Source organism: Prionailurus viverrinus, chromosome A2 (genome assembly GCF_022837055.1).
Source record: "Prionailurus viverrinus isolate Anna chromosome A2, UM_Priviv_1.0, whole genome shotgun sequence".
NCBI classification, from domain to species: domain Eukaryota; kingdom Metazoa; phylum Chordata; class Mammalia; order Carnivora; family Felidae; genus Prionailurus; species Prionailurus viverrinus.
Genome location: NC_062562.1, coordinates 91615618 through 91627627, shown reverse-complemented (window position 1 = coordinate 91627627; position 12010 = coordinate 91615618). Strand labels below are relative to the sequence as shown.

The 12010-nt window shown below is 42.5% G+C and overlaps 1 protein-coding gene across 11 annotated transcripts in view; it reads left to right on the top strand.

The window, feature by feature from the left end:
- ABCB4 (ATP binding cassette subfamily B member 4) overlaps window positions 1–12010 on the top strand; it is a 74783-nt gene that overhangs the window by 43826 nt on the left and 18947 nt on the right. For 10 of the 11 annotated variants that reach the window (XR_007148156.1, XM_047840545.1, XM_047840537.1 and 7 more), the window contains 6 exons: window positions 202–378; window positions 3467–3613; window positions 5494–5598; window positions 7439–7516; window positions 8861–8944; window positions 10049–10252. Coding sequence is in view for 10 of the 11 variants with exons in the window: in XM_047840545.1 (XP_047696501.1) it covers window positions 202–378; window positions 3467–3613; window positions 5494–5598; window positions 7439–7516; window positions 8861–8944; window positions 10049–10252 (795 nt within the window). In the remaining variant the exon portion in view is untranslated. The remainder of the gene's footprint in view (window positions 1–201; window positions 379–3466; window positions 3614–5493; window positions 5599–7438; window positions 7517–8860; window positions 8945–10048; window positions 10253–12010) is intronic. The other variant, XM_047840526.1, reaches the window with a different exon arrangement.

Genomic DNA, 12010 nt, shown 5'->3' with positions numbered 1-12010 from the left:
TTTAACCTTGAACACAACTTCTGTGTGTTGTAACACCTCTTTACAGTTTTCAAGCTAACCTTGATTGAAAAGCTGTTAGAGAATCTTAAAGTCATGACACATGTAGTATTTACCGTGACTCCATGGCTCTAAACATGGAGGTTATCTCCCTTTGGGGACACGCACACATGTGCACAACTTAACATTTTGTTCTTCTTTCAGACATCAGGAAATCAGATGGAGTCAGGAGAACTTGATGTGGAACTAAGTAATGAAAAGGCTGCCATAGGAATGGCCCCCAATGGCTGGACATCCCGCATATTTAGGAATTCCACCCATAAAAGCCTTAGGAATTCACGAAAGTATCAGAATGGCCTTGATGTGGAAATCAAAGAACTCGTAAGTTGCTTTTCACTTAAATTAAATCTTTTGTGATGTAGTTTGGCTGTTGAAATTCTTATCCTTGCAAGTATATTGCAGGCACAGATGATTCCTACTGTGAATTATACCCTTCCTGGAAAAAAGGAAATTGCAACTTTTAAATGTATTGGACAATGAATTGAAATCAATTCCAATTAAAAGTGGACTTCTGGTAGATCCAGATACACAGTCTGTGTTTTGATGGTTAAAATTAAAAGTAGATACTCCATTCATCTTTGAGATCCAGAGATAAAGCTAGTCTAAAGTAAAAGGCTCCGATATTTGCATTCTGTTAAGGGACAATTACCTCTCATGGCCTGGGCTGAAAAAGCCAGAATAACATCCATTTAAATAAAGTAAGACTCTGCATTTTTCTTTGACATAAAAAAGCCTTAGTGGTGAGAAACCCAAGGCTAGCATGGTCGTGGCTCTACAGTTCCCTTGGACTCAGGCTCCTTTCATCCTTATCTTCACTGTCCTTGCCTGTGACTTGCACCCATGTGACCTAAAAGGGCCCCTGAAGCTCCAGCTGTAACATCTTTATTCCCAACAGCAGGAGGAAAACAGAGATTTTCCACAAGTTCCATACAATGCTTTTATTTATATCATTGGCTGTAACTTCATCCCACGGCCATACCTAGCTACAAGGGAGGGTAAGAAATTGGATCTTTTTACTGTATGCTATTACCACTCTGAATTCGATTGGAATTCTCTTACTAAAAGAAGGGGAGAATGTTCAGAAATAGCAAAAATTGTATGTTCTTTAACACTTCTCACCCGAAGACCTGTGATATCATTAATTCAAGTCAACAGAAACTTTTGTAATCGAGGGGAAATCCATTCCAAGAAAACATAGTTTCTTATTTCAAGAGATTGTTTGAAAACACATTACTTGATAAAGGTTGAGTTTATTTTTACTCTTTTTTTTTTTAATTTTTTTTTCAACGTTTTTATTTATTTTTGGGACAGAGAGAGACAGAGCATGAACGGGGGAGGGGCAGAGAGAGAGGGAGACACAGAATCGGAAACAGGCTCCAGGCTCCGAGCCATCAGCCCAGAGCCTGACGCGGGGCTCGAACTCCCGGACCGCGAGATCGTGACCTGGCTGAAGTCGGACGCTTAACCGACTGCGCCACCCAGGCGCCCCTATTTTTACTCTTGTCTTAGCCTTAAGAAACTAATCGTACTGAGAGTTCGTTGCATCTGTTTTTCTCTGCCCACAACATTACTTACTGCAGAAATTACAAGGGCTCCCTTAGAGGTCTTAATCTTGGTATATTTATGAAAAGGAGAGTAACAATCATACCATTGTGAATTTGCATTATCTGAAGTAATATAAATACCCCCCATCTTTTGGCTATGGAAGTTTCCAGTTTTTTCTCATTTATCTTAAGAGCTGTGCTGCTAAGTCTTTACAGTCTGGTATTTCAGAGGACCACTTGAAGGGAAATGCACTTCCCTTGAAGAATTGCACAGAGAAGAGGGGAAGGCAGAAAATGCCACAGTCAACAAATTGTCACAAGTACCATCAGAGAGGGTTTGACAGTGTGCCCAAGGAGAGGGAGGAATTAAGTGTGATGAGAGGGACCTGGGGACACCTGTTTGTGTGTGTTGTGTTGAAGAGTAGTCTGAGTAAAGGCTCATTTATCAGCCTGGAGACCAGGTCTTAGAGATAATGCTAACTATTGGGGGGGGGGGGGTAAAATAAAACAGAAAATAGGTGGCTTGAAAAATGAAAGCTGAGTAGAACCTACCCCTATGTTCTGTGTTTCATAGAGACCCAAACATGGGGCTCTGCAGTGGCTCAGTCAGTTAAGCATCCGACTTTGGCTCAGGTCATGATCTCACGGTCCATGGGTTCAAGCCCCACGTAAGGCGCTGTGCTGACAGCTCAGAGCCTGGAGCCTGCTTCAGATTCTGTCTCTCTCTCTCTCTGCCCTCCCCCACTTGCACTCTGTATCTCTCTCTCTCTCTCTCTCTCTCAAAAATAAACATTAAAACAACAAAACATAGAGTCCCAAACATGACCTATTTAAATGACCATAGGCTATGGGATTCCATGTGCACCTTTTCTATCTAGTTTAATTTTACAGGAGAATATTCTGATTCCAAAAGTAGTTTATATGACCTAAATCCTTCATGTTTGAGCAGATCTTGAATTTGACATTTGCTGAGAATCTGATATGGGCCAAGCACTAGGAGAGTTTCTAAGGATATGAAGACATAGTCTGCGGGTGGGTGGCTCAGTTGATTAAGTGGCAGACTTCAGCCCAGGTCATTATCTCATGGTTCATGGGTTCGAGTCCAGCCCTGTGCTCTTTGCGGACAGCTCACAGTCTGGAGCCTGCTTCAGATTCTGTCTCCCTCTCTCTCTGCTGCTTCCCTGCTCACAGTCTCTCTGTCTCTCAAAAAATGAATAAAAACGTTAAAAAAATTAAAAAAATAAAGACATAGTCTTCACCTTAAAAAAAAAAACCAACATATTAAAAAACAAGGCTTGGAAATAAATAAATGGGGGAAAAATGCAAAATAAGCTAAGCTTTGAAATAGGAGAAGCCAAGGAACAGTGATAAAAGAAAAGGGACATAATTGGTTTTGTGAGTTAGGAACACGTCACGGAAAAAGGCAGCACTGGACAGGGTTCTGGGGATGAGGAGACCAGGTCCAGGTTCATAATGGTATCTCACATTTATAAGGACATTTATCCATCTTTTCATGGGTATTATCTCATTTAACCCCAACATCATCCCTGTGTTGAGTTGGGACAAGATTCTAGAGCATTTTGTGCCCAGGTCCTGCCTCTCCCTCTGCTGGGCTAGTCACATCATGAAGACTGCTTCTTGAGTGAACAGCTCTTACCTTATGTAATCAGTGGACACTGTTAACATTTTATAACAGACCGTCTTACTCTCTAGGAGACTGGTGTGGACTGGTTATTCTCAGCACCTACTTTGGAAGTTCTTTGAGGACAATGCTGTGTCTTTGTCTACAAACTCTGGTGGTAACTGTTGTGTTATGACCAGTTTGTCCTGATACATAGATGTGTGTGTGTATGTGTGTGTTATAGGATGAAAATGTGCCACCAGTGTCTTTTCTGAAGATCTTGAAGCTGAATAAAACAGAATGGCCCTACTTCGTGGTGGGAATAGCATGTGCCTTTGCCAATGGGGCCCTTCAGCCGGCATTTGCAATCATGTTCTCAGAAATGCTAGCGGTAAGTTTGAAACCATCATGTAGTAGTTTGAATTAAATGCGTTCTCGGGGCACCTGGGTGCCTCAGTTAAGTATCCAACTCTGTATTTTGGCTGAAGTCATGATCTCATGGTCTGTGAGTTCGAGCCCCACACGTTGATGGTGCAGAGCCTATTTGGAATTCTCTCTCTCTACTCTTTCCCCGCTTGCATGCTTTCTCTCTCTCAAAATAAGTAAGCTTGAAAAAAAAAAATTAATAAAAAATAAAAATCCGTTTTTGTGCCGACCTCCCCACTGGGTCCATTTTGGAGTAAAGCCGCCTCCATTTTGGAGTAAGCTGAAGTTTTTAATTCTCCTTTGAGGAAAGACGCAAGACAAAAGAAAAGGTAGCCTTTCAAACGATTCCAAGTTATGATACTAATGAAAATGTAAGTTATAAAATCACTAACAGAGGCTTTTAATTAGCTCTTCATTGAGGTGAAGACGGTGCTCCCTTTCCCAATTGAGGAGAGCAGGTGCAGGCTCCAGGAAGGCTGGGAGGAGGTGAAGGACAGGCTCAAGTCCCAGCCCCCAGGGACCAAGCGCTGGGCACAGACCGGCCTTGCCATTTCCCGGCTGTGCATACGTGGGCTGGGTGCTGCCCTTGTCGGTCCCCAGTTCCTTCATGTATAAAGTAATCCTGCCTCAGAGGCTGGCTGAGGATGGAAAGAGATGCTACAGATAAATATAAGGGGAGTGTTTAAGAGTGTCTGCCTCAGAGTGAGTATTCAAAAACTAATAGCAAGTACATCATTGTTTTAGCAATCCTTCCCTGGCCTGAAGAGTCTAAGAAAACTCATAGTATCTAATCCAACTTCCTTGGGGAACATTTAGAGAAAGTTATCAGAAACATCTAAGGCTCCATTACACCCACCATTTATATTGTATAATCTTAGTCAACCCCTAACATTATTGCAGAGACTTTCTTGTTAAGATAAATTCTTCTTCATCATGTTATAAGTTTATTGTACTTGTGACATGGGACGTTGGTCTCCAATTAAGAGCACAAGCCAAAACAGTAGTAAATTAGAAAGAACCCTTCAAATGTTTTAAAATTAGAAAATAAAGCAATCCCTAGCTCTCTTGCAATTCAAGAGCTGTGCAGACTGTATTTCTACTTTGGGGCCTCTCCTACATGCCAAATGGTGTCCTGGGCACCAGAGATAAAGCAGAAAATAAACCAAGCCCTGCCCTCAAACAAGTTACTTTCTGTTGGGACAAACACAGAACACACAAACAAAACACAAACACGTAGCGTGTCAGGGGACAGCAAGTCTTTTAAAGGCAGGGCCTGGCAGCAGGGGGCTGGAGGTGGAGGTGCTGTTTGATGTTAATTGGTCAGGAGCAGGCAGAGCCCCTGTGGGGCAGGGGTGCAGGGCTGGGGCCAGGCAGGCACCAGTTGGGGCAGAGGGAACAGCAGTGCAGAGGAAGAGGAACAAACACCAAAATGTGCAACCACACACAATCCAGATGCAGTGTTTCTTCTCATGTTAATTACCACGTGACCCTCAAGTTCTGGGAGATGGGAAGTAGCATCGTGGTCCCCAAGGGCCTGGGGAGTGGGTACAGTGAGGTTCCTGTTTCATGGGTGCAGAGTGGCAATCTGAGATGATGAAAAAGTTCTGGAGATGGGTAGTGGTGAAGGTTGCACGATACGACACAGTGAATGTATCTTATGCCTCTGAATCGTACACTTAAAAATGGTTATGATGGCAAAGTTTTTATTGTATGTATTTTACAATTTAAAATAAAACCTCACATGTTCAAAGCCCAGTTTTTAAACTGTAATGCTGAAGCCATTATTATGGGAAGAGTGAAGAGAATCATGTAATCCAAGTGGGCATTTTAAATGTTCTTTTGTAGGTTTTTGGACCAGGGGATGATGAAGTAAAGCAGTGGAAATGCAACATGTTCTCGTTGCTTTTTTTAGGTCTGGGAATTATTTCTTTTTTTACTTTCTTCCTTCAGGTAGGTACCTATGATTTCATCTTCTTGTAAGTCTACCTTCTATTAGAGAATATAAACAATCTATTAGGTTTTATTATCTATTAATATACATTAATTATCAATTAAAACCTAATGGAACTTTTGAATCTTAAATTGAAATGAATTGCAAACATAGTCTGTGCAGCTCTTTCAGAGGGCAGTGTCCTGAGCAGAAGGAATAGAGACTTTGCTATGTTCTAAATTATACTATGTCCCAGGTTTGCCCACAGCAGACATTCATTACAAAGGAAAAAAGAGACTTGAATTCATAAGAGAACATAAGTACCAGTTAAACTCATTATAAACTAGAAAAAAAATCAGTACACCAGTATATTCTCTTTTTTGCTATTACTTTTGGTACCGTTTCAAGCAACTTCTCTGATCTTTTCCTCCTTAACAGATGAACTCTGTGTAAGAACATCTATAATACTGCATTTATATATTGTAAACCTGGGCAAAATGAACTAAAAAGCCTGTTCTGTTTGTACTTTTCTACCTAGATTTACTAAATTTCTTTTGTCTCTGTAACTCAGCACCACACAGGCCTTTCCAATACAATCCAGTAAGTCAGCAAAATGAGGTTTCCTAGTCTTGTCCACTATGCTTGTCTTCTGTCATTGTTGAGCCAATGGTAAAAGTAAGCCAAGCTTTTTATTTGGAAATCATTGCCTTACTGGTAGCAACGCAGTGATGCAATCCATCCCAGGCCCTGGTGTGTTAGGGAGTGGGGATAGTTTTAGAAATGTATTTTATATACTGTGGGAACAGTGGGATGACGAATAGAACTGCAGTGCCCACATTGGCCTTGAGCGCTGTGCCGGCCGAGGAAGGAGGAGACCGCAGTAGCCCGGGCTTGGACTCCTGGGGCAGACTCATCCCCAGGTACTGATCACCTACTCTCCTGGCTTAATAAAGACTCCTGATGGTTCCTCCCAGAGCATTCTCTGCACACCTACACCAAAGCTCTGTGTGCCTGGAGGTCTCACCCAGCCCAGCGGTGGACATCTGTGCTGCTCTTCCATTTGAACATGGCATAATTGAGAGAGGAATTTTCTGGCGAGGCCGCTTGAGGAGGAAGAATAGCCTAATTGTTCCCCCAATCTGAGAACAGGTGGAGCTGTGACAGAGAACCAGCAAACTCGTGTGGAACTTGATAGTACAGACCTCCTCCTTCCCTCTACACTACACAAGACAGAATGTGTTCCTGCATGGAGTTTTGTTACTTGTGCTTCCGGCAGTTTAAAGTATCAGGAACATGCCAAAAGTTGTAATTCTATACGATACTGTGCTTACTGAGATGCCCTTGAAGGTTGGGGAAAGGAAATACGTTTAGAATGTTACAGAAGCCAGGGGTGTCTGCGTGGCTCAGTTGGTTAAGCATCTGACTATTGATTCCAGCTCAGGCCACGATCTCACAGTTTATGGGTTCTAGTCCCATGTCGGACTCCATACTGACAGTGCGGAACCTGCTTGGGATTCTCTATCTCTCCCTCTCTGCAACTCCCCTGCTCACGTGCTTGCGTGCTTTCTCTCTTTCAAAAATAAATTATTAAAAAAATTTTTTTTAAAGAATGTTTCAGAAGCCATAACTGGACATTTGTAAGGTTTTTGGTGTCAGGATTCTTTTGTATGCTAATGATTGGGCAAGTACATGAATTTGAAATTCGGACTTGGAATTAGTATTTGGTCATAGACTTTTGTTACCTGAATAGTGGACTAATGTATGTGTAACGTAAAAACTAATATGAGTATACCCACTTGGGTCAAATACTACCGATCATCAAAAGGGACAACAGCTTTTTTTTTTTTTTTTTTTAACCAGGGCTTCACTTTGGGGAAAGCTGGTGAGATCCTCACCACAAGGCTTCGGTTAATGGCTTTTAAAGCAATGCTAAGACAGGTAGGTGTGTACACTGGAGAATGCCTTCTGCTCAGATTTCTTAAATTCACAGCCTCTTTCTGTCGTTTGGGTGTGTGTAGTTCATGACCATGCCCACCTACCCCATCCATGCTTTCTTGCAGGGACTGGGCAGGGCCCTACCATTTGTCCTGGTCTTTCAATATCCAAAGACTTTTCAGGAATTTCATGGGAGGATGCTTAATTTAGGTAGCTTTTTGAGCTTATTTTGTAACTGTCTCTATCCATATGGATACTGTCATTTTTAAGGACCTGTATCTCTTCTCTGGATTCTATGCAGGCCCAAGCTAGGCATCTGAGACCCCAAGATATCTTGAAACAAAGGAGAAGGTGGTTAGTAGGATTCATGTGCCACAACTGACTGTGCTAACTATACATTTTCCCAAATGTTGGTAACTGAGTTTCGGTTTTGTCTTGAGCTCTGTTTTCATATTAATTCACGTGTTGATTCACTCAGTCATTACCAACTATGAGCCCCTGTGCTATTACCCGGGACTATAAAATGCATTATGTGCCCTCTTGAGAAGTCCACAGTCTTAGTGCAGGACATATGGGGAAATGTGCTTATATGAATTCTCTGTTTTTATGGAGGAGGCTTAAGAGAGAGGGCCAGAATATTATCCATGCACTTGACAGGAAGTGATTATATCCGTGCTCACAAAAAAGCCCATAGCAGGTATCCTATTTAGAGCAGGTCTGAGTTGAGAAATGTTTTTTGCAGTATCTTTTCAGTGTTGATATGTGGGGAAGATGATTTGCTGTGAAACTCACATGCTATGGATGAGTGTAGGCTGCGGTTAAAATCTTATCTAACGTACACTTTTTCAATTTTTGGTTAAAGAAACCAAACCAAACAAAACATGGTGAGGAAGCAGGGCTGATTTTCTCCTGTTTAGGAGTTACAGGAGCTGTGTTGAGCACCACTCCATCCCGTCTATGCAGTACATCACCTCAGCAGGGAGGAGGTGTCTGCAGTGCATGGGGTAAGGATGGGGTGGTGAAATGTGCCCACCTGTGCCCACCCCTTCAGGTGCAGCTGACGGGGAGCACAGCTGCAGCTAGAGAAGCCCTACCCCACTCCCGGCCCCCAGATCAGCTGTGCTCTCCCGGCCACAGCAGGGCAGCCTGGAGCAGGGGTCCTAATGGACCCCAAGGGTGCGTGTTCCTGTCAGGGACCGCAGCTCCGCACTGCATGTCCACTCTCCCCTGACTCCAGGGCCACATTAGGTATGGGTATTTCCAGCATTGAAGGTTTTGGAGGTTTCATCTACTTTTCTTGACTCGTTTTAATTTGGAACTAATTTAAAGGTGTGCTTTGTGCCACAGGACATGAGCTGGTTTGATGATCATAAAAACAGTACCGGTGCCCTTTCTACAAGACTTGCAACTGATGCCTCCCAGGTCCAAGGAGTATGTAGACTGCATTCTACTCTTTTTCTTTAATGTGGTTTTGAATAAAAATGTGGCATAGCTGCATCAGTGATGCTGCTTTCAGCTGGAAATAACAGAAAACTCAAACCTAAACAATAAAGAGGAAAGTTGGACTTCAGGGTTGATTGATCCATTGACTCAAAGCCGTCATGAAGGACACGTGTGCCCTCTGTGTGTATGTGTGTGTAGTTCTGTGTGTGCGTGTGCCCTCTGTGTGTTATATGTTCTGTGTGTGTGTGCCCTCTATGTGTGTGGTTTTGTGTGTGGCTCTGTGTTTGTGACTCTGAGTGGCTTTCAGTCCTCCAAGATGGCTTTATCCTAACGCTCCTTTCCTCGTGGTGGTAAGATGGTTGCCAGCGACAAACAGGAGGGTCCAGTGAGAGAGCGCCCACCTGTACCTCAGCCACCAAACAACCACCTTCTCTTAAATATAATTAAGGCTAATTTGGGTTATCTGCCCAACCCTTAGCGATAACTGTCTGTGGGGACGGCCTCATCTCCTTGGCGTAGGTCCCTACCCTTGGAGCTGAGGGTTTTTCTTTGAAGCTTCCTGCTCCTACACAATGCAGAAGCAGTGGGAGAGCCACCTGCCATGTCCCGAACACCAGCCCTCCTTTTCTGAGCCTACACACAGTAATTCATCTCGATGTATGCTTTCTGGTGGGTAGTCTGTTAGGACACGTACACTTCGTAACAGATGCTTTCTTGAGGTATATAAATTCCCCTCTTACACATTTGCAGCAAAGGGTTCTCCAAATGACCAGAGTACGCTGGGGTTTTCTCTCTAAATGTTGCTTTTGTGCAAGAGTGCCTATGCCCCACATCCTATCCCCAGGGCGGAGCAGCTGATGGCCTGGTTCTGTAAGGCTGAATCCAGGTGGGAAGGACAGGAATGAGAATTGAGGGGCATGAGCAAAAAAAAGAACTGCAGAGCCTCATGAGTTAGGCACAGGTGTTGTGGATTTATTGCAATGAAAGGGGGCAAATGTAAGCCAGACCCACAACCCTCTCCTCATTCTGAACTGGAAGCCTGAGGGATTTGCAGCTTAAAACACAGCTCCCTCTTTTCTTTTGCTCTTCCAGGCCACAGGGACCAGGCTGGCTTTAATCGCACAGAATGCAGCTAACCTTGGAACTGGTATCATCATATCGTTTATCTACGGTTGGCAATTGACCCTTTTGCTATTATCAGTTGTTCCAATTATTGCTTTATCAGGAATCGTTGAAATGAAAATGTTGGCTGGAAATGCCAAAAGAGATAAAAAAGAACTGGAAACTGCTGGAAAGGTGGGTCAAATAAGGCTTCAGTTAGTGTAAGTATTGTTTTTAGACATGTATTGCTTTATCAGGAATCGTTGAAATGAAAATGTTGACCGGAAATGCCAAAAGAGATAAAAAAGAACTGGAAACTGCTGGAAAGGTGGGTCAAATAAGGCTTCAGTTAGTGTAAATATTGTTTTTAGACATGTATTTTATTTGAGTTATTTCAACATGCATGTTTTGATAATTAAATATGCTTGATACAAGTGAATAACTGTCAACACTGTATGAAATAGTTTATCTGTAATAATGCCTATAATCTGACAATGGGATCATTAATATAAGGGTCTTAGCCTGTAGAAAAGCACTTTATATGTGGTTCTTATAAAGAATTTCTGAATATCTGAAGTCTGTTTTGCCTTTTACTTCATAACCTGATGCCATTGTCGAAATAAATATCACCCCTATTTTACACAGGAGGAGTCCTTAGGGCAGAGAGCGTAAGTGAATTGTTTAAGTTAGTAATTTGCTGGTGCATAGGGGAGCAGTCTTTTCTTCTTGGCTATGATTTCTATAATTAAGGTGGGTAGCCACCAGATGGCAGTAATGCTTTGATTTGTGCTTCCAACTATCCTGGCAATTGGGCAAATATTTACTTTGGCCCTTGCTATGTACCAATTACTGTGTTTATGCACCAACTCATCACATTCTTAGAGTAATTCTATGAAGCAGGCACTAACGTTATCCCGATTTTATAAATGAGGAACTTGAGAAACTAGATAAAGGCGTTGGCTGGGATTCAAGTTCTGGTCTAATTTCAAAGCCCTTTAGTATGTGGTCCCTATGTATTGAAATGTATCTAAATCTACATCTAAACATTTTACTCACATGTATATGCTTTTAAATATTTAAATATAGATTATAGCCAGGAATATTTTTATTTATGTCAATATTATCCTCTTGAAAGATGAGGAGGGGAAACAGATAATAAGTAGAAATTGTGATCTAGTTTCTATAGCACCACACTTTACACAGCCCTTTCAACCATGTTACTGCGACTGGCTTTCACTCTGGTTATGCGAGGGGGGTAAATAGTATGGCCATGTTACAGGGAAGAAAGTATTCAGAGGGTCAGTGACTTGTTCCAGATGTATGTCACTTAAGGTATGAGATTAAAATTCCATGCAAGCATGTTTGCACTAACCTACTAATGTCCAAGGAAACCATTTCTGTTTGTCTCTTAACCCACATCAGCTGTAGCTCAGTGTCATGTTGACATCACCCCTGGGTCTCCTTCAGAATGCTTCATTCTTGTCTTCAGCCCACATCCTCTCCTGGAGCCACTAGGACATTTTATAGTTCTGAGACTTGAGAAGCCTGGGTGTTCAAAGTGCTTGAAGATTCTCTTGGCTGCTGGCTGTGTATATTTTAAGGCATCACCTCCTGGACTTGTGTTTGGCACAACTAACTGCTGAAAAAACTCTGTAGTTTTTATTTCCCTTTTCCCCGAACCCTGTTTCTTCCACATTTCAGAAGGGAAAATTGTCAGTAGATAGAATGAAGGTCAAGTTTTCTTAGACTAGTTACATGAAAGAAAACATCTCGAATCTAGTTAAGATAATAGTTTTCACTCTATTGAAAATGACTAGGAACACTGAAAGGTATCAGGAGGAGGGCAGTTAGAAATGACCTTATGGCGGGGCGCCTGGGTGGCGCAGTCGGTTAAGCGTCCGACTTCAGCCAGGTCATGATGTCACGGTCCGTGAGTTCGAGCCCCGCGTCAGG